The sequence below is a fragment of the Canis lupus genome, chromosome 6, assembly GCF_048164855.1.
Source record: "Canis lupus baileyi chromosome 6, mCanLup2.hap1, whole genome shotgun sequence".
Taxonomy (NCBI): Eukaryota; Metazoa; Chordata; class Mammalia; order Carnivora; family Canidae; genus Canis; species Canis lupus.
This window is the reverse complement of record NC_132843.1, coordinates 67,965,757-67,986,920: the sequence shown is the minus strand read 5'-3', so window position 1 is coordinate 67,986,920 and position 21,164 is coordinate 67,965,757. Positions and strand designations below refer to the sequence as shown.

General features: G+C 34.8%; 1 protein-coding gene across 3 annotated transcripts in view; it reads left to right on the top strand.

The window, feature by feature from the left end:
- Positions 1-20,852, top strand: part of TOR1AIP1 (torsin 1A interacting protein 1) — a 48,673-nt gene extending 27,821 nt beyond the window's left edge. For all 3 annotated transcript variants that reach the window (XM_072831045.1, XM_072831044.1, XM_072831046.1), the window contains 5 exons: positions 4,160-4,201; positions 4,757-4,825; positions 14,854-14,898; positions 15,263-15,319; positions 18,439-20,852. In XM_072831045.1, coding sequence (XP_072687146.1) covers positions 4,160-4,201; positions 4,757-4,825; positions 14,854-14,898; positions 15,263-15,319; positions 18,439-19,226 — 1,001 coding nt within the window. In that variant the 3' untranslated portion in view covers positions 19,227-20,852. The remainder of the gene's footprint in view (positions 1-4,159; positions 4,202-4,756; positions 4,826-14,853; positions 14,899-15,262; positions 15,320-18,438) is intronic.
- Positions 20,853-21,164: the final 312 nt, after the last annotated feature.

Sequence of the window (21,164 nt, the reverse complement as noted above, 5' to 3'; positions counted from 1 at the left end):
AGATTTTTTTAAATTTTATTTATTTATTTAAGAGTTTATTTATTTATTCATGAGAGATACGCAGAGAGAGGCAGATACAAAGGCAGAGGGAGAAGCAGCTCCCCACAGGGAGCCCAATGTGGGACTTGATCCTGGATCCTGGGATCACAACCTGAGCCGAAGGCAGATGCTCAACCACTGAGCCATCCAGGTGCCCCCAAATCCAAGATTTTTAAATTTAAGTATTTAGAACGCCAATTATGTGCCAAGCCTTATGCTGATGCTAGAGGAACAGGAGAGACAAAAATTCAGTCAAAAATTTAGTCAAAAATTCAGTCAAAATTTTCTTTCAGACAAAAATTTAATCCAGTTAAAACTTATTCTTTACTCTTTAGTTTCTCAAGATCTAACAGGGATAAGAGACTAATAAAGAATTTTTTTTTTTTAATTTTTATTTATTTATGATAGTCATACAGAGAGAGAGAGAGAGAGAGAGGCAGAGACATAGGCAGAGGGAGAAGCAGGCTCCATGCACCGGGAGCCCGATGTGGGATTCGATCCCGGGTCTCCAGGATCACGCCCTGGGCCAAAGGCAGGCGCCAAACCGCTGCGCCACCCAGGGATCCCTAATAAAGAATTAATAAAAAGAATTAAAATACAATGTCATACATACTAATATAATATATATAAAGTTCAACAGAGTGTGGATAGAAAACAATAAAGTCTGCTAGCCAAGGAAAATGGCTTTTGAGCTAGATCTTCAAGGTCTTCAAGGTCTTCTACATCAGATATGTAATTTGGAGTTTCCCAGGTACCTAAGGAAGAATAGGGGACATGAAGGGCAAGGAAAAGAAATGTCATGCTTCCAAGCATAAAGTAACTGAGATATGCTGAAACTACTAACAGAAATGGGGAACCTAAGAAATGGATAGAGGGGAAGTGGAGGCAACAGATTATATATCACAAGTTGTTGCAGAAACCTGATGGTCAAAAAAAAAAAAAAAAAAAGGAAAGGAACATGTGTAAGGTAGTAATAATAGATCTGTCTTACATTTGGTTTGTTTTTAACACTGGATAATTTATTTAGAATTAGAAGGAAATTCAGGGAAAGGTAAAACGAAAGACAGGAAGCCAGCAGAGTATGTCTGACAATAATAATGGGACTGAGATGAACTACAGAGTATACCTACCTAAAGGTATTCAAGTTGAAAAAATTTTTTAAGTTTATTTATGCTTGAAATTTGAAAGGTATTTACAAACTTAAATAAATCATATGAAACTTATTGGGAGGCACTGTGTAGAGTGGTTAAAAGCACAGGTTTCTGGAATCAGACTGCTTAAGTTCAAATCCCTCTCCACCACTAATGTTTGGACATTTGAGAAAGTTAAATTCTAGGCCTCAATTGTCTTTTCTGTAAAATGGGAATGACTGGAGCGCCTAACTCAAGAAATTACAAGAATTAAATAAGATACAAATGCAAAGTACTTCGATCAGTGCCTGGAAACTACAAGTACTCAATAAATGTTAGCTAACTATCAGTATTCCTATTCTTTCGAAGGAGGAAGAATGGGGTGAAAGGACCGTGTGTATTAACCCATAATGAGAAGTGATTTTTTATTTGTGTGTTCTCAAAGAAGGGTTTCAAAATCTTTCTCTTTCTAAAATGGTTAAAGTATTTAAAACCATATCATCTCAAAACCACCTCAAATTCCATGCATAATTTACTTTTACTTCATTGCAAACAATATATTACAGCAGGAAAAAGATTTTCTTAAGAAAACTTAAAAGTATGGGGTGCTTTGGTGGCTCAGTCAGTTAAGTGTCTGTCTTCAGCTCAGGTCGTGATCCCAGGAGCCCCACATTGGGCTCCCTGCTCAGTGGTCAGCCTGCTTCTCCCGCTCCCTCTGCCTACTGGTCTGCTTACTTGTGCTCTCTTCCACTCTCTCTCAAAGGAAAAGGAAAAGGAAAAGGAAAGGGAAAGGAAAGGAAAGGGAAAGGAAAAGGAAAGGAAAATGAAAGGAAAAGGAAAGGGAAAGGAAAAAGAAAGGAAAAGAAAAGGAAAGGAAAAGGAAAGGAAAGGACAGAACTTAAGGTAAAAACGTCCCCAATCCGCAATCTAGCCCTTGTTCATACGTTCAGACGCATATCCAAATATCAAAGTTACAATAATAAACTGGAATGAGTCACATGAAGAAATTCGGATTAGTAATACAGATATGCCTTTTGAAAATTATTCACCACAAATACTTTAAAATATTAATTTCACTGTGATTTTCAACCAATAAAGTTTTATTGTGTGTTTAGTTCAGAGAAAGCAACAGTGCTTCCAACTGTAGGATCTCTGCAAGGACTTACATTTACACTGGATATAAAAAGACAAGTAAAAGGGTATGCAATAAGTATAGATGTACACCATGCTTAAATATCCACCAGAAGATATTAACCAATTTCTAAATAAACTTCTTGCTCAGTGAAGTAAGTCAGTCGGAGAAGGACAAACATTATATGTTCTCATTCATTTGGAGAATATAAATAATAGTGAAAGGGAATATAAGGGAAGGGAGAAGAAATGTGTGGGAAATATCAGAAAGGGAGACAGAACGTAAAGACTGCTAACTCTGGGAAATGAACTAGGGGTGGTAGAAGGGGAGGAGGGAGGGGGGTGGGAGTGAATGGGTGACGGGCACTGGGGGTTATTCTGTATGTTGGTAAATTGAACACCAATAAAAAATAAATTAAAATTTAAAAAAAGATATATGTCCTCAAATCTAAGATGCCATTATTTTATGTATCACTAGAAAAACCATCTAGTTAAACTATGACATATCTTTGATTATAAGATACAGCCCTAAGTCAGAGGTGTTTTTTTAAAAAGTATTTCTTGCGGTACCTGGGTGGCTCAGTCTGTTAAGGGTCTAATCTTGGTTTTGGCTCAGGTCATGATCTCAGGTTTGTGGGATCAAGACCCCTGTTGGGCTCTGTACTCAGCAGAGTTTATTTGATGTTCTTTTCTTTTCCCTCTCCTTCCCCTTCTGCCCTTCCCTGCCACAGGTACACATGCACTCTCAAATAAATAAAATCTTTTTTTAAAAAAAGTACTTATTTAAAAACAAAGAAACACATTTTAAGAAGCATGTATCTACTTTTTTAAAAAGTACTTTGTTGATAGAGACTGAGAACAAATCTGAAAGAATATTCCTATGTCTTATTTACCATGGTATTCCTGCATGTAGTAGGCACTCAATAGATATTTATGAATTTTTAAGTCATATATTTCTAGAATGTTGAATTTCTTTTCTTTTTTTAAAGATTTTTATTTTTATTTATTTATTAATGAGACACAGAGAGAGAGAGAGAGAGGCAGAGACACAGGCAGAGGGAGAAGCAGGCTCCATGCAGGGAGCCCGACGTGGGACTCGATCCCGGGTCTCCAGGATCCCGCCCTGGGCTGACGGCGGCGCTAAACCGCTGAGCCACCCAGGCTGCCCCAAATGTTGTATTTCTTTTACAACAAGCATATATTGCATTTGTATACAGAAGAAAAATTGAAAATTTACAGTGACACTTGTACCGATGGGTAAAAATAAATTTAGGGCATATTTGATTTACTTTGCTATAATTGTTTGAAATTCATTTCTAATCATCCCATTGTATCCTTTTACAGTTGTCCTTAGATACCATTTCAAAAGAAAAAGTAGCATCTTTCATAACAACTTTGAAATGTCCGCAATATTGCTTACATAGTATATATTAACATATATGACACCCTGAGTTTATATCTTATCCCTACTACCTCTAGATATGTAATCTTAGGCAAGTGATCAATTTCAGTGTCCTTATTTATAAAATAGGAATAATGGTATCAATCACATAAAGTGTGAGAATTAAGTAAAATTATACGTCATACCTGGTAAGCATTCAGTACATACAACTATTATTTTGATGGAATTGATCCTAAAATTGACTTATTATCCAATACTTGGATGGATACTTTGAAGTTTAGAAAAGAGAAAAAAATGAATATGCATATGTTTGGGACTGCTGAAAGAAAGGTCTGATTTTTGTGGAGATTTTTTTGGTTTATAGTATCCATAGTATACAAGTAAAATGTCTGTGCAGTATCATCACTGTTCTTATTTCCAAGTATTGTATGAGCCTATCTCTGTTTTTTTCTTGTAGGTCGAAACTTCAAAACTTTTGATAAGCAAACTTCTGTGCTAAGTAAGTGATTGGTTGTTCTTTTATCAGTCAAGCAATTTTGACTTTGTCAAATTTAGATTTGAATAGGATTTAAGTTTATTTTGCCCTTTTTGCCTTTTAGTCCTACCACACATTGGTACCAAACGTGTAGTTATTCTGTGATATGGAAATGTGTTTAGGACTTTTACCTAAAGTAACTTATTTGGAAGAATAAATGATTGTTTTTTTTCTTCTTAAATAATATTGAAATTAAGTTCAAGTATTATTGAACTCAGTCATTCTCAGACCAGAACAAAGGACTTGTACATAGTTTTGTCTATTAGATGATTGTATTTTTATTTGCTCCCTGTTTTGCTGTAAGTAGTGGCTCATCCTTTACTGGTGTGATCCTTTAACATCATCTTTTACTTCTGAACCTATTGTTTTTGTTGTTTTCCCCAACTTTGTTTTGCCTTTCTGATAGAATTACCTTGTAAATTTGTATGGTATATATTTTCAAGGTTTGTGAAATGATATATGATATATGTACTTATAGATTAAAAATATATATATATATGTTATATGTATTGGCTTCAGGCTCAGCATATCCAAAAAAAACTCAGGAATGGTTTGAACCAACCACAAGAATAAGAACTACGACGCAAAGTAAGTTGATAAATCTCTACCTGTTACTGAAGTAATATAAAGTTTATTTGCTGTTTTTCTTTATTATTCAGCATACAAAAATATTTAGTTTTTGAGATAGGCATTTAGATTGTGATTTCATTAATGAAGAACAGCTATGATTACTATTTATTTCCATCTGCTTGGAATAGCAGGAGATGGTCTAACTGTAGAGTGTAAATAGTGGTGTGAGAAAGCCAGTGAATGGGGATCCCTGGGTGGCTCAGCGGTTTGGCGCCTGCCTTTGGCCCAGGGCGCGATCCTGGAGTCCCGGGATCGAGTCCCGCGTCGGGCTCCCTGCATGGAGCCTGCTTCTCCCTCTCTTGTGTCTGCCCGCCCCCCTCTCTCTCTATCATAAATAAATAAATAAATCTTTAAAAAAAGAAAGAAAAGAACGCCAGTGAATGATGGGTATAGACTTCACAAGTTGTCAGTTCTGTCTAGCAGCAGTCCAGTCCATACATAATCATGAAATTCTACTCTATTGACAGTACCTATTTTTTATTTGTAGCAGACTTGTTTACCCACTTAGAGCAAATCTGCTTGCCCACTATATTAAGTAATAAAGTATGAAATCTACAAATAGTATATTCATGTTTAGGGTGGATTAAATGTCACAGAATTTAAGAAATATCATAGATAGATGTGGTGAAGTAATCATGCTTTGAATTCAGTATCTATCATAATTTCTGTAGCTGTGTCCACAATAAATTTTGACTCTGTTTAAAAAAAAAACTAAGTCACCCTTAACCTTTATCCCTTCTTTACTCATCTAATCACAATAAATATCAAGATCATTAGGTATTCCCTTTTAGATAATATAAAAATCCCAATCACATATCTCTTGCTCAAGAAGTGACTAACTGTAGGGGGATACCTGGCTAGTATCCAGTAGCCAGGATACTAGTCAGTAGAGCATGTGACTCGATCTCAGGGTTGTGAGTTCAAACTCCATGTTGGATGTAGAGATTACTTAAAAATAAAACCTTAACAAAAAAAAGGGGTGGGTGGGAAATGACAGACTGTAATAGGACAAGATTACTTTGTGGTAAACAAATCTCTATAGCTTTATTTTTCCATCAGCAAAGTAGTGATGGTCACAATTCATTCTTTTCCACCAGTGAAGTTTTTTCCCACATGTGAGTTCTTCAGCTGTCTAAAACTGAAATAACATTCTGTCGCTTTATTGTTGGCTGTCATTCTTATTTATTTATTTATTTATTTATTTATTTATTTATTTATTTATTTATTTATTTATTTATTGTTCAATTTGCCAACATAAGCATAACACCCAGTGCTCATCCCATCAAGTGCCCCCCTCAGTGCCCGTCACCCCAACCCCCGCCCACCTCCCTTTCCACTACCCCTTGTTCGTTTCCCAGAGTTAGGTGTCTCTCATTGTTGGCTGTCATTCTTAATGGTTGTATGTACCTTGCTATCAGAAAACCATTTCTTCTTACACTTTGCTCTTTCTAACCTATTGTAATTAGGAAGGCAAATATTAATTATTTAGCTTACTAGGATTATATTTATAAAAAGTATCAAAAATTAAAGCCAGCTGGGTGGCTCAGTTGATTAAGTGTCTGACTCTTGACTTTGACTCAGGTCATGATATCAGGGTTGTAAGATTGAGCCCCAAGTCAGGCTCTGGGCTGGGTGTGGAACCTGCTTAAGATTTTATATCTCTCTGCCCCCTACCTCTGCACTGTTCTCTCCCTCCCTCCATTTCTCAAAAAAAAAAAAAAAATTAAAACTTACTTTGTAGATCTGAGAAATATACTCTCAGAAGCAAAAATGGATGAGTTTAAGTATATACACTATGAAAAGCTCAGAGACTTTTTATTTCTTAGTTCTTAACTATATATTCTGGGTAATTAATAACAGATAAATTTCTTCCAGATAAGTGAAGTATAGTATACATTGTTACCAAAAAATGTTTATACCATTTTTACTTCATCTGATAAGACACTGCAAATGCAAAGCGAAGGGAAAATAATTATATTAAAGATCTGATTGGAATGTAGAAATAGGTAAATTGATAGCTAAGTCTTAGTACTATATCTGTTTGCATCCCTATTTTGTCTTAGTGCACTTAGTAAGACTTAAATAACTGTATATTGATTAATAGCCATCTACCATATAGAGAGAACTTTGAGAGTTATATAGAAATTACATACCAGAAATTTGCACAGTAAGGTGCAGATAACAGAATTTATTAGACCTTTAACCACATGAGGACTAAGATAAAAACAGTGAGGGGATCCCTGGGTAGATCAGCAGTTTAGCACCACCTTCGGCCCAGGACATGATCTTGGAGTCCCGGGATCGAGTCCCACGTCAGGCTCCCGGCATGGAGCCTGCTTCTCCCTCCTCCTGTGTCTCTGCCTCTCTCTTTCTCTCTCTATATCTATCATGAATAAATAAATAAATAAATCTTTTAAAAAGATAAAAACAGTGAAAAAATATTTTCAATAAAAGTGGAAGACTGCAGTGTTGTCATACAGCCTTATAGATGTCTTTCTTTTCTTTTCTTTTCTTTCTTTCTTTCTTTCTTTCTTTCTTTCTTTCTTTCTTTCTTTCTTTCTTTCTTTCTTTCTTTCTTTCTTTCTTCTTTCTTTCTTTTCTTTCTTTCTTTCTTTCTTTTTCTTCCTTTTCTGATTTTATTCATGAGAGGCAGAGAGACAGAGACATAGGCCGAGGGAGAAGCAGGCTCCCTTTGAGGAGCCGGATGTGGGACTTGATCCCATGACCCTGGGATCAAAGGCTCAACCACTGAGCCACCCAGTGCTCCTAGATTCCTTTTCAATCCAAAATCATCTAAAAAATTGTTTGCTTGGCATTCTGAATTTCATAGTTCGTTAAAGTTACATTTCTGTTTGCTTTGGTGAGAAAAAATTCAGTTTTAGATTTAAGTGTTCAAGAATCTGGAATTTAAAAAAAAATCTGGGATTTTAGGTCCTTATTGTCACCCAATGTTAGCACCAGTTCCCGGGTAGACAGATTCCAGTTTGGGTTTCTGCCTGTGTCCTAACCTTTTGGGGAAGATGGTACAACTGTCTATTTTTCCTATTTTCCAGGTGATGAAACAATGAGTATAGGGAAGAGTTTCTGTGGAGAGGTCAGACTTCTGAGTCAATGCTTCAATATACATGTTTTGGAACCTGTCTCTAACAGTAGTGCAGAGACATGAAAAAGAGTTTGGAGTTAGGAACTTCAGTCCCAACTCTTCTACTTACTAATTGAGTAATCTTGGTAAAGCCACTTAACCTTTGTGAAAATCAATTTTCTTACCTTTAAAGTAGGGATGGTAGTTGCCTATACTTAGGTTATTCTAATTAGCTTATTATATATTTGAACACAGTTTTTAAAGTCTAAATAACAAATGAATAACCATTGGTATTAATTATTGTTCACAATATTTTGTGTAATGATCAATGATAACAACTATGAAAGATTCATGCCATCCGCTCTTGACTTTTACAGAGTAATTGTTACCGTTACTCTTCAGACTAGAAAACCTCGAGCTTTATCTTTTAAAAAGTGGTGTGTGTGTGTGTGTGTGTGTGTGTGTTGTTTAAGGAATTTGTCACTATTTCTAATAATATTTTTAATAAGAGGGATAGAAATTATCTCTTAGAGAATGCTCACCTGAGCAATTTATAGCCTGTTAAGTTTGTTTGTATTCTGTGAATTTTATATTACATGTTATATAATAACTTATTGAGCTATTATTCATCATTAAAATCATCATAGAAGAACACTTACCAGAATTTTCATATATTATCTCATTTGATCTTTGCAACAAGGAGTAAGCTATTCAAGATAAGCATTATCTTGATGGATTTTTTTTCTAAGATAATTTTTCATATGGTCTTTCACTGTAGGTTCCTCTACTTGCCATGCTCATATAGTAACTTTTTTAGTCCTTTTATTGAGGTATGATTGGCATACATTTAAAGTATACAACTCGATGTTTTTGGAGATCAGTATGCATCTTAAAAACCATAACACAATCAATGGCATAAACGTATCACCTCCAAAAGTTTCCTCCCACCCATTTATTGATTGATTGATTGATTGAGTGTGTGTGTGTGTGTGTGTGTGTGTGTATGATAAGAGCACTTAACATAAGTTCTGTATTTGTAAATACACAGTAAAGTGTTGTTAGCTATAGGTCCTATAGTTAATAGTAGATTTCTAGGACTTTTTCATCTTGTATAACTGAAACTTTGTACCCTTTAATACCTCCTCATTTTCCCCTTCTCCCTCAACCACCATTCTACTCTCTGCTTCTATGAATTGACTATTTTAGATTCTGCACAAAATGAGTTGTCTGTCAGGACCTACAACTCTATTGTCTTATATGATGCAAAACATTGTAGATTTTATATGTATTATTAACACTTGACATTAAAGTGTTAATTGATAATTAACTTGATAATGTGAAAAAGGAGTATTTATTTATTTACAGGTATAATGATTCATGAATTGATAATGAAGAAGCAGCATGTTTTATGGTAGCCTAGGATAGTTGATTTGATCGCTTCATAGTAGCCTAACCTATACACTAATAAATGGATCATTATAAAGCTTCCAAAGCATACAGTATTATAGTCATATTCATGACACAGTATTGGGAATGTTGTTTCTTTTTAAAAAACATTTACCTGTAATGATAGGCTGATAGACAGTTTCTCTGGTTACTAAAGAGAAAGGTATACAGTATCCTATTTCCTTAAAAGCAAAGTAATGAAACAGTAAGAAAACTGACATTATTAATTTTATATTAAATATCACTCATATGCCTATATAAGGATAGGCTATCCTCTTCTATATGTAAGTCTTGCACACAATGAATACTTGGAAGAGAAGATAACACAAAAACATCTCCTACAATTCTTGCCATACAAGTATTAGATTTTTCACACTAATACAACAGATGGTTCATTAACTGTACAGCATGATGGTTATTTACTGTTCATTAAGTGGGAGTGCATCGTCATAAAGGTCTTCAACTTTGTCTTCTTTGTATTGAGTAGGCTGAGGAAGAAGAGGATGGGTTGGTCTTGCTGTCTTAAGGGTGGCAGAGGCTGAAAAGATGGAAAATGTGGAAGGGGAGGCACGTTCCAAAATATGTGATTTCTGTCTGACTTTTTTTACCTTCTCATGTCTCTGAAAAATGTGTCTATATGGTACCAACTGTCTTCCACCATTTCCTTTAGTTTCAGTGCCTCTGTCATGAAAGGGTCCATGTTGTAAAAGAAGTTGAAGGCAGTCTTAAATAATTGGAGTCCTTCTGCCAGATTATCTAATGTCAGTCTTTTTTTTCTGGCACTGCTTCTTCTAGGTCTTCTTCCTCAGTTCAGGAGCACTCATCTCTATCAAGTCATCTTCTCTTTATTCCTCTGGTGTGTCTATTTGCTCTTGAGTTTCTCTTAGATCCATATCATTTTTTTTAATTCCAGTATAATTAGCATACAGTGTTATATTAGTTTCACATGTACAGTATAGTGTGACTCAGCAGTTACTCAGAGCTTATCAAGGTAAGTAATACTCTTAATCCCCTTCACCTGTTTCACCCATCCTCCTACCCATCTCCCCTCTGGTAACCATCAGTTTGTTCTCTATATTTAAGAGTCTGTTTTTTGTCCTTTTTCTTTTGTTTGCTTTCTTTGTTAAATTCCACATATGAGGGCAACCCCGGTGGCTCAGCAGTTTAACGCCACCTTCAGCCCAGGGCATGATCTGGAGAACCGGGGTCAAGTCCCACGTCGGGCTTGCTGCATGGAGCCTGCTTTTCCCTCTGCCTTTGTCTCTGTCTCTCTCTCTGTGTGTGTCTCTCATGAATAAATAAATAAAATCTTTAAAAAAAAAAGTTCCACATATGAGTGAAGTTATATGGTAGTGGTCTTTCTCTGATTTATTTCACTTAGCATTATACCCTCTAGATTCATCCATGTTGTGCACATGGCAAGATTTCATTCGTTTTTATACATACACACACAGACACCACATCTTCTTTATCCATTCATCTATCAATGGACACAGACTACTTCTATAACTTGCCTATTGTAAATAATCCTGCAGTGAATATAGGGGTGCATGTATCTTTTCAAATTTGTATTTTCATATTCTTTGGGTAAATGCCCAGTAGTGGAATTACTAGATCATGGGGTGGTTCTATTTTTAATTTTTGGAGGAACCTCCATATTGTTTTCCACAGTGGCTGGACCAGTTTGCATGTTTCCTACCAAATGTTTCCTACCATACAACAAGATTATTTTTCTCTATATCTATGCCAATAATTGTTTCTTTATTGTTGATTTTCAAAATTCTGACAGATATGAGGTAATATCTCATTATGGTTTTAATTTGCATTTTCCCAATGATGAGTGATATTGAGCATCTTTTCTTGTGTCTGTTTGCATCTCTGTATGTCTTCTTTGTAGAAATACCTGGTTCATGTCTTCTGCCGATTTTTAATTGTATGATTTGTTTTTGTGTGTGTTGAGTTGTAGAAGTTCTTTCTATATTTTAGATATTAATCCTTTATCAAATATGTCATCTGCAAATATTTTCTATTTTGTAGGTTGTCTTTTAGTTTTCTTGATTATTTCCTTTGCTGTGCCAAAGCTTTTCATTTTGATGGAGTCCCAATAATTTATTTTTGCTTTTGTTTCCCTTGCCTCAATAAACAGATCTAAAAAAAATGTTGCTACAGCTGATGTCAGAGACATTACCACTTGTGCTCTTTTTTAGGATTTTATGGTTTCAGCTCTTACATTTAAGTCCTTAATTGATTTTGAGTTTATTTTTGTGTATGGTGTAAGAATGTGGTACAGTTTGATTCTTTGACATGAGCTGTCCGGTTTTCCCAGCATTATTTGTTGAAGAGACTGTCTTCTTCCCATTGCATGTTCTTGCCTTTGTCAAAGATTGACTATATAATCATGAGTTTATTTCTGAGCTCTTTATTCTGTTCCATTGATCTATATGTCTGTTTTTGTGTCAGTTCCATACTGTTTTGGTTACTATAGCTTTGTAGCATATTTGAATCTAAGATCCATATCTTGAAACCCCTCACCCCCTCCCTGGTTTGCCATATTCATGCTCTCTCATGATTTCCTTGATTGGCTCTGTTGTAAATCCTGTGAGGTCATATGTATCTGGACACCGTTTTCTCCAGCAGGAATTTATTGTTTGAGGTTTGATGGCTTTTTCTGTAAAAACTATGGCCTTATTAAAGTATACAGTACCATTAATTTTATGCAATTATTATTTAATACCACATCTTTATGTTTGTTTACATTTCTTTCAGCTGTGAATGGCACCATATACAATCGGTGTGTGTAAATTCTGATAAATTTTAACTTTCTGTAATTTGTGTGTATTTTATGGTAGCAAATGATAAAATAGTATCTACATATATTGTATGCATTCATGAAATACCTAGCTTTTTCTTAATGGCTTAAAATATTTCTAGGCTATGTAATTCAACTTTTGAGTTTTTTCAAATTGTTGCAAATCTTCAAAAAAATTTGCCAATGTATTTATTTTTAAAAATCCATATATAAGTGGACCCGCACAGTTCAAACCTATATTGTTCAAGGATTAACTGTATATACCACATTTTCTTTATCCATTCATCCATCAGGGAACATTTGGGTTGCTTCCATGTCTTGGCTATTGTGAATATTACTGCAGTGAGCATGGGCATACAGATATCTCTTCAAGATCCTGATTTCATTTCCTTTGGCTATATATTCAAAAGTAGGATTGCTGTATCATATGGTAGTTTCATTCTTCAGTTTCTGAGGAGCTTTCATATACTTTTCCTTAGTGGCTGTAACAATTATATTCTTACCTACAGTATACAAGGGCTCCCTTTCTCCACATCCTCTGTACATACCTTCCTCTTGCTTTTTGGATAATAGCCATCCTAACAGGTGTGAGGTGTGATTTTAATTTAGCTCAACAATTTTTTAAGTGTGCTATAATCCCATGGTCTGTTTTTGCTTTTGTTGCCTGTGTTTTTGGTATCATATATAGGAAATCATTGCCAAGGCCAGTGTCAGGAAGCCTTTTCTCTGTTTTTTTCTGAGAGTTTTATGGTTTTGTTTTTTGTTGTTGTTATTGTTGTTTTTTAAGTTTTATTTATTTAAGCAATCTCCACACCGAGTATGGGTCTTGAACTCATGATCCCAAGATCAATTGTCACATGCTCCTTCAACTGAGTTGCCCAGGCAACCCCCCATAGTTTTGGTTCTTGTGTTTAAGTCTTTGTGTGTGTGTGTGTGTGTGTGTGTGTGTGTGTGTTTAAGTCTTAAATCTATTTTGAGTTGACTTTTTGTGTATGATATGAGTCCAGTTTCATTCTTTTGCTTGTGAATATCCAGTTTTCCCAGCAGCATTAATTCAAGAGACTGTTCTTTCCCCATTGTTTATTCTTGGTACCCTTGTCGAAGATCAGTTGACCATATCTGCATGGATTTATTTCTGGACTCTGTTCTCTTCTGTTGGTCTCTGTCTGTTTTTATGCCAGTACGATACTGTTTTGATTAATCTAGTTTTATAATGTATTTTGAAGTCAAAGTGTAATGCCCCCCATCTCTGTTCTTCTTATTCAAAATTTCTTTGACTATTTGGAGTCTTTTGTGTTTCCTACGAATTTTAAGATTGTTTTCTATTTCTGTAAAAAATACCATTGGAATTTTCATCGATATTGTATTGAATCTTTAGATTGCTTTGGGTACATAGGCATTATAAGAATATTAATTCTCCAATCTGTGAACATGAGTATCTTTCCATTTAGTTATGTCAGCTTTAATTTTTTTAGTGTTTTATAGTTTTCAGTGTACAAGTCTTTCACCTCCTTGGTTAAGTTTATTACTAAGTATTTTATTCTTTTTGATACTACTGTAAATGGGATTATTTTCTTAATTTTTTAAACTTTAAAATTTAAACTGTCCTCTGGGTTATGTAAATATTATATTTGCTATATAATTATATAACTAATATTATAAATATACTATATATTATAGTTCTATTGTAGTTAGGTGTTACATAAAATTATCTCATTTGATCTTTCTGTATAATAATATATATTGCAATATTATCATTTTATATTATTATAGTTATATGTTATTATATTATAATAATATATATTATTTCATTTGATCTTTGCAACCATAGAGTAAGGTATTCACGATAAAACATCACTTGATGGAATTTGTTTGTTTTAGTACTAGAGTTGTTAGCTTTGGTGGCCTAACTTAAAAGTTCCTTTTTTTTTTTTTTTTTTTTTTTACTTAGAAATTTCTAAATGATGTAATTTCCTAGGCTAAACAAGTAATTGTAAAACAGTATGCCTTTAGAGTGAAGGTTGATGTCATTTTTGTTTCATTTGAAGTTTTTTTGTCATATGACCAAGAATAAGGCTATTTCTATATTTTAGCAGTGCTAATTTTATACCTCCAGTTTAGTCCAGTATTTCTCAAATGAAAGCTCTTGGTAAACAGCAGGAAGGTCATTTATATATACGTAAGTTATAAAACTCCAGGCAAATGATAGATGGCAGTATTGTTAAATATAGGTCATATGAGTCAGTAACTTAGCCTCTCCACCTTCCAAAACCATGTCTTTCTATTACTTCTCTCTTTTATGTTAAAATCTATGCTCATGTCAAGAAGGATGGAAGAGAAAAGGAAAGAGGATAGTTTTTGTTTGCTAAAAACAATGATAGAAGTGGAGATTTGATGGAGTCATGAGAAAATTATTTTTGAAATCTGTTGTTTAACCACAAACCTAAATAAAACAGATTGTTGAAATGGTGAAAGTTTTTAATATAATTTTTAAAATATTACTGATATTTGAAATGATCAGAGGCACCAGAGTAAATGTTTGAGTCAGTCTGAGGTAGAGAATAGTGAGGATTAAGATTGCATTTACCTTAAAACCACTTATCCAGGTAACTCATAATCCATATTTTGTCCTTTTTTCCCCTCTTGCAGCATCATCACCAGGCAAGAGTCCAAAACATGGCAGTTTTTCAGATGGTATAACATGTTTTATTTTCTTTTAGTTGTACTTCTTTTCTTTGGTCTCAACTTTGTGCCATAAGTTTCACTACTTCCATTAAATAATTTGAGTCAAATACTTTAAGGCTTTTTCATAAAACAAATGTATGAAGAGTATCCTTTATACTCTTGACACCATGGCATGCTGTGAATAATTATGACAGAAATAACTCTTGAGTCTCAAGGAGCTGTCAGTCTAATGGGCACTTAGATCTGCTTTTTCTTCTGTTTCTGTCTAATTTCTGCCTTATACTCTCTTGGTGGAATTTGTATTTTCTTCCTCTGTTGGAAATACTTAAATTCTGAACCAGAAATTGATAGTATTTATTACTCCTATCATTAGATGACAGCATTCAGAAATCAGAGCTTGGAAACAGGTCTCCGTCAACCTCCAGCCAACGTAAGTTTGTTCAGTTTTTATTAAGTGAGTTTTTAAAATTGGTCATTCTTAATTGTTTTAATTTTTTTGACAGCAAAAAAACAAACAAACAAAAATAGTGCTATCTGAAGAATTGTATTGTAAGCACTTAAGAGGAAAAAGTACATATTTTACTAGCATTGAAATTCTTTAAGGACAAACTATATGAAACAATATCTGGTTTTCCCCTTCACTTATTTATCCGTAAATCCAAAAGTAAGTTAATAAGCAGAACTACTAATACTAATAACCAGGCGAACCTTGCTGAGTCAAAAGAAAGATGGCACATAACATGATGTAATAGGATTACCATGGGTTTGAGAGTCCGCAGACCTGTATTTGGATTAGATTGGACCACTTAACATAACCTCCTGTTAGAGCCTTGCAGCAAGTTTCTGTAATTCTCTAAGCCTATATATTATCCTGAGTGAATAAGAAGAAAATAACATCACAGTCAATCTCACTTTGGTCTCAAAACCACTTTCTACTAGCAAAATTAGTAAGTACCTTAAAGAGCTTTAAAAAAAAAAAAAATATATGGGCTATACCTATCCATATTTACCTAGAAATTAAAGTTGAAAAATTGTAAAAATACCTATTTACTTTTAAATAATTTAGTAAGAATAGTGATAAATTGCTTGTATTTTCTAATCTCTTTAATGTCTAGCTTAATAAAACAGAGCTGGATTCTCATATCTGCTTCTGTATTCATCCTTTTACAGTATATAGTTTTGGTTGTGGTATATGTAAAACTCTAGCTTTATACAGATAATGTAGTTTTTAACAGTCTAAAGATAATTTTGGATATTCTCTTTTGATACTGTCCAAAATTCAACAAGTTACTTAAAATGTAAGATCTGAAACTATATTAATGAACTTTTTGTGTTTTGTTACATTAAAATTCAGTGGTCTTTCTTGTACTTTGAATGGAATATCATGCACTGCTCATTTGGAAAATACCGGTTCACTAAATTATGTAGATCTTCCAAATGTTTACACATTTGTAATATAGTATAAAAGATCACATTTGTTGATATCACCACCAATCTCAAAACAAAACGTCTTTAAGGATTTGGGAGCTGTCAAGCTTATAATGGCGGATACAATATTTCCATAATCCTAATTTTTACTTTAAACTGTGAATTTTAGGGGCACCTGGGTGGCTCAGTGGTTGAATGTGCCTTTGGCTCAGGTCGTGATCCCGGGGTCCCAGGATCGAGTACCGCATCGGGCTCCCTGCATAGAGTCTGCTTCTCCCTCTGCCTGTGTCTCTGCCTCTCTCTCTCTGTGTCTCTCATGAATAAATAAATAAAATCATTTTTAAAGTTTTTTAAAAAAATTATAAATTTCATAATTGACAAAAAATATTGTCAGTTTTCCTAGAAACAACAGACACTCATTTTGTTCATTTTCAAGAAAATGTCTGCCAAATACTCAAGTCTGATTAACCATAGTTTGTCACTTGTTAAAAGTACTAGTTCAGCTTGACTCAGTTGCACAAAATTCTTTTCCTTGAGAAAACTACTGTACTCTGCTAGGCTTCAGAAGTGCTTTATGTATATTTCCCAGTTCTTCATATATTCCATTTGAGATTTGTACTCAAGGGTTGAATTTTAATAAGATGAATAATTTTAACTGCTTGATGAAGCAGTTTCACTGATAACTTTAAATTCTTCTTGGCTGTGAATACAAAGACTACATTAGCACTGTCCTGTGATTCTAAGGCATCAGTTGCTTTTCCCACCATGGCTTTGCACCATCAATCCAACTCAATGAAAATGATAGGAAAAGTCAGTAAATCTTAGTGTTATGAGAATAGTTTTAACTTCAAGGACCTTCTTGGAAGGATCTTGAGGCACCCACCAATCACACTTTGAGAACTATTCCTCTAAAAGGTCCATAGTACAGGGCAGCCCCGGTGGCTCAGCGGTTTAGCGCCACCTTCGGCCCGGGGCGTGATCCTGGAGACCTGGGATCCAGTCCCATGTCAAGCTCCCTGCATGGAGCCTGCTTCTCCCTCTGCCTGTGTCTCTGCCTCTCTCTCTCTCTCTCTCTGTGTCTCTCATGAATAAAATATTTTAAAAAATAAAAAAAAATTCTAAATCTTTTTTTTTTTAAAAGGTCCATAGTACAAATAAAATAGAAAGTATAAAAGTATTATTGTTGCTATCCTACTAAATGAAGTGGTACATGAGAAAGTGCTTATAAACTGAAAAGCACTAGATAAATGTAAATTGATACCATTATTGCCAATAATTAGAGATGAGTTGCGAGCTTGATTTTACTAGTGTTAGCTTGCATTCCACAGAAGAATGGACATCAGTGCAACTAAAGGGACAGCTAGCTATTACAATATATGGAAGATGTTCACTTAGAGTGCATCCTTTTTTAATCCCTCTGTATACTTCAGAAACACTCCACCTTGGATAATAAGCTGTGTATGAATTCTGAATGTCTAAATTAAAAAATATTTTATTGGGCAGCCGTGGTGGCCCAGCGGTTTAGTGCCGCCCTCGGCCCAGGCCTGATCCTGGAGACCCAAGAGCGAGTCCTGCGTTGGGCTCCCTGCATGGATCCTGCTTCTCCCTCTGCCCGTGTCTCTGCCTGTTTCTCTCTCTCTCTCTTTCTCTCTCTCTCTGTGCCTCTCATGAATAAATAAATAAAATAAAAAATAAATATTTTATCTATTGACCTTTTTATTGTTTACCTCCCAGATACTAGCAGTGGTAATAATAGTTTTGCTTTATAGATTATATATTATTTCTGACTTGCTTTGACATTTCATATATTTAAATTTTACTTTTTCCTCTAAGGCTTTTTATCATCTTGACATTGAAGAAACACATATACCTAAAACCTATGGATGTGAAATTTTCTTAAATACATGTGTATGTGCTGCCGAAGCGAGCACTCTTAAATACATGTGAAGAACATTTCTTTAAGATAGTAAATTACCAGCTCCACTCTTTAAATTCCTTCCTCTCTTATCTAATATTTCTGAAGATTGATACTGATTTTAAAAATCACTTGTTCTTGAATCTACGAAAATAGTATTTGAATCTGTTTGTTTGGTTTTATTTTTTTTTTTTTTTCCTGAGCAGAAGTGACTGGACAACCCAAAAGTGCATCTTTTATCAAGATAAAGTGGTGGTGGCTAGCTGTTCTGATAGCTGCTTTTGTTCTTGGGAGTTTTTTGTTCACTCCTACTCCTGAGGTAGAAACCACTGCTGTTCAAGAATTCCAGAACCAGATGAGACAACTTATGAATAAGTATCAAGGTCAAGATGAGAAACTGTGGAGAAGGAGCCTTACATTCCTTGAAAAACATCTTAATAGCTCCCAACCTCGGCCTCAGCCTGCCATCTTGCTGCTCACTGCTGCTCGAGATGCTGAAGAAGCACTTAGGTGTCTGAGCGAACAAATTGCGGATGCCTACTCTTCTTTCCGTAGTGTCCGTGCCATCCGGATTGATGGGGCGGGCAAAGCTACTCAAGACAGTGATATTGTCAAACAAGAGGTAGATTGGGAACTGAGCAATGGCTTCAAGAATGGCCAGAATGCAGCTGTGGTACACCGCTTTGAGTCACTGCCTGCAGGCTCTACTTTGATCTTCTATAAATATTGTGACCATGAAAATGCAGCCTTCAAAGATGTAGCCTTAGTCCTGACTGTCTTGTTGGAGGAAGACACACTGGGAACCAGTCTAGGCCTAAAGGAAATTGAGGAAAAAGTGAGAGATTTTCTCAAAGTCAAGTTCACCAACTCTGACACACCCAACTCCTACAAACATATGGATCCAGACAAATTAAGTGGACTCTGGAGCCGTATTTCTCACTTGGTCCTGCCTGTCCAGCCTGAAAATGCCCTGAAAAGTGGCATCTGCTTATAAAGAGTGACAAGGACAAAAATCATGTCTCAAGTTCTAAAAATTTTTCAGACTTTCTAACCAGAGATAGGATTCAGGGCTCTTTTTGAAAGAACTGTTTGTTTTTTTAAAGGAAGTTCTTATGTAAACATGGAATATCTAAATCATTTATTCAACCTAATTATCTGTTACTTGAGAGAATCATTTCCCTGTTTCCACTGAGATCTGTGTTAATGGTCTCTGAGGACTGTAAATCATATGCAGTCCCATAGAGGATCTGTTTATATTCGGGGTTTGAGTCATTATTGCTATGGTATGACCAGACCAGGATTGGGGGGTATTGGGCTCCTTCCTATGAATCCTCTCAATTTTTTAAGTTAGATTTTTCACAGAGTTTGCTATTAGTAAGACAGCTTTCTAAATACAGCCATGGGTTTTCCCATTTTTTTTCTTTTACATCATTTAGGTGCGGATTCCTTACCTTCCCCTTACAGGAACAAGAGTAATGAAAGGTCATCTGAGTGTGTGTTTGGATTTTTTTTCTTTGTTTTTGGAGGTCTGGAGAAGGAGTCAAGGGAAAAGAGAAGTTGTGGAATGAGGAGGAAAGGGGGAAGAAGTCTTCAAGATGAAATTTAAAATAAGCCACTGAGACTTAGGTCACTCGAGCATAGCCATATGAACTCTATTCTCAGTGAATTCTATTGGGATTTGTTTTTCACATGTCCTTGTTTTCCTTTAAGAAATTTTTGGTCCTCCCAAGGATTTTGAAGCATGTATATTATAAGGTTTAACATATTTGTTCATTTGACTCTGAAGGGTGTGGTCAATTCAGAGCATTTTATTTTGGACATATCCTAAAGCCTTCGTTTTAAATTCAGAAATATAGTTGCCAGAATTGGTAAACCATTGGTTAACCAGCTTTCCTGGACTGTCAAAGAAGGATTTGATTTTCTACGTGCAGTTTTAAGGTCCTTTAATGATGCTCTTATGACAAATGTAAAGATTTACTGTGCACATGATAAATCTTATTAAGAGTGTCTCAAGCCAAAAAGAAAGTGAACTTTACCATATGTGAAGAATGTTGAAATGTACTATTGTGCATTCCTGTACTACTGTTGCATTTCAAGTGTCACCTTGCTTCTGTAACTAAGCTTTCTCATTTATTGATTGCTTGGTTTTTCTTAATATCTTAAGATTCCAGATCCACCTTGTTTTGTTTTGTTTTTATTGTCTACAAACCTTCAAGTGAAAATACTGGTTTTAGAATACTAGAGGCAGTCATTGGCTTTATCATTTACCTTTTGAGGATCCCATGCCTGATAGTGTGGAGTGTGGTCTGGTTTCTTCCAACTAGGACAACCAGTATTCATAAATGTATACCCTTTATTGAAACTTGCTCCTGACTATCAGGAGTCAGGCCATCTGATTTATAGATGATTCTAAAACAAGAGTTTTTGAAAAAGCTTATTTTATACACATATATTATATGGAGAAACAAATGTTTTTATTAAATGTTTCACTGACCAAAATAATTTTAAAGAAATAAATGTTACTTATATCTTTCAGGAAAAATAATTGTAGCAGGTGATCTGTAAATGACTTTAGAAGCTTATTTTAGTAATTTAAATAAATTTACTTTCTTGGTTTGTATTCTGTGTGTTGTAAACTTAATGATTCATAGTCCTTTTTTTCCCAGTTAATCCTAGAATTTTCTTTACACTTGAACAATTCTAGTAACTTCTGAGAAAAACAAAGGTCAAAGAATTGGAGCCATTCACAAGTATATTGGTTAAAAATATAATTACCACGCTTTTCTGTTTCATGCAGGTATTTTGAATTATTATATTGGAATTAATTTAGATTTTCTTGACTTAGCAAAAGAATCTATACAGCATTGTTTCTCAAATTTTTCCTTCTCACCTCGCTAAAGAGCCTTTTTAGATATTTTTCCCTAATTGTACT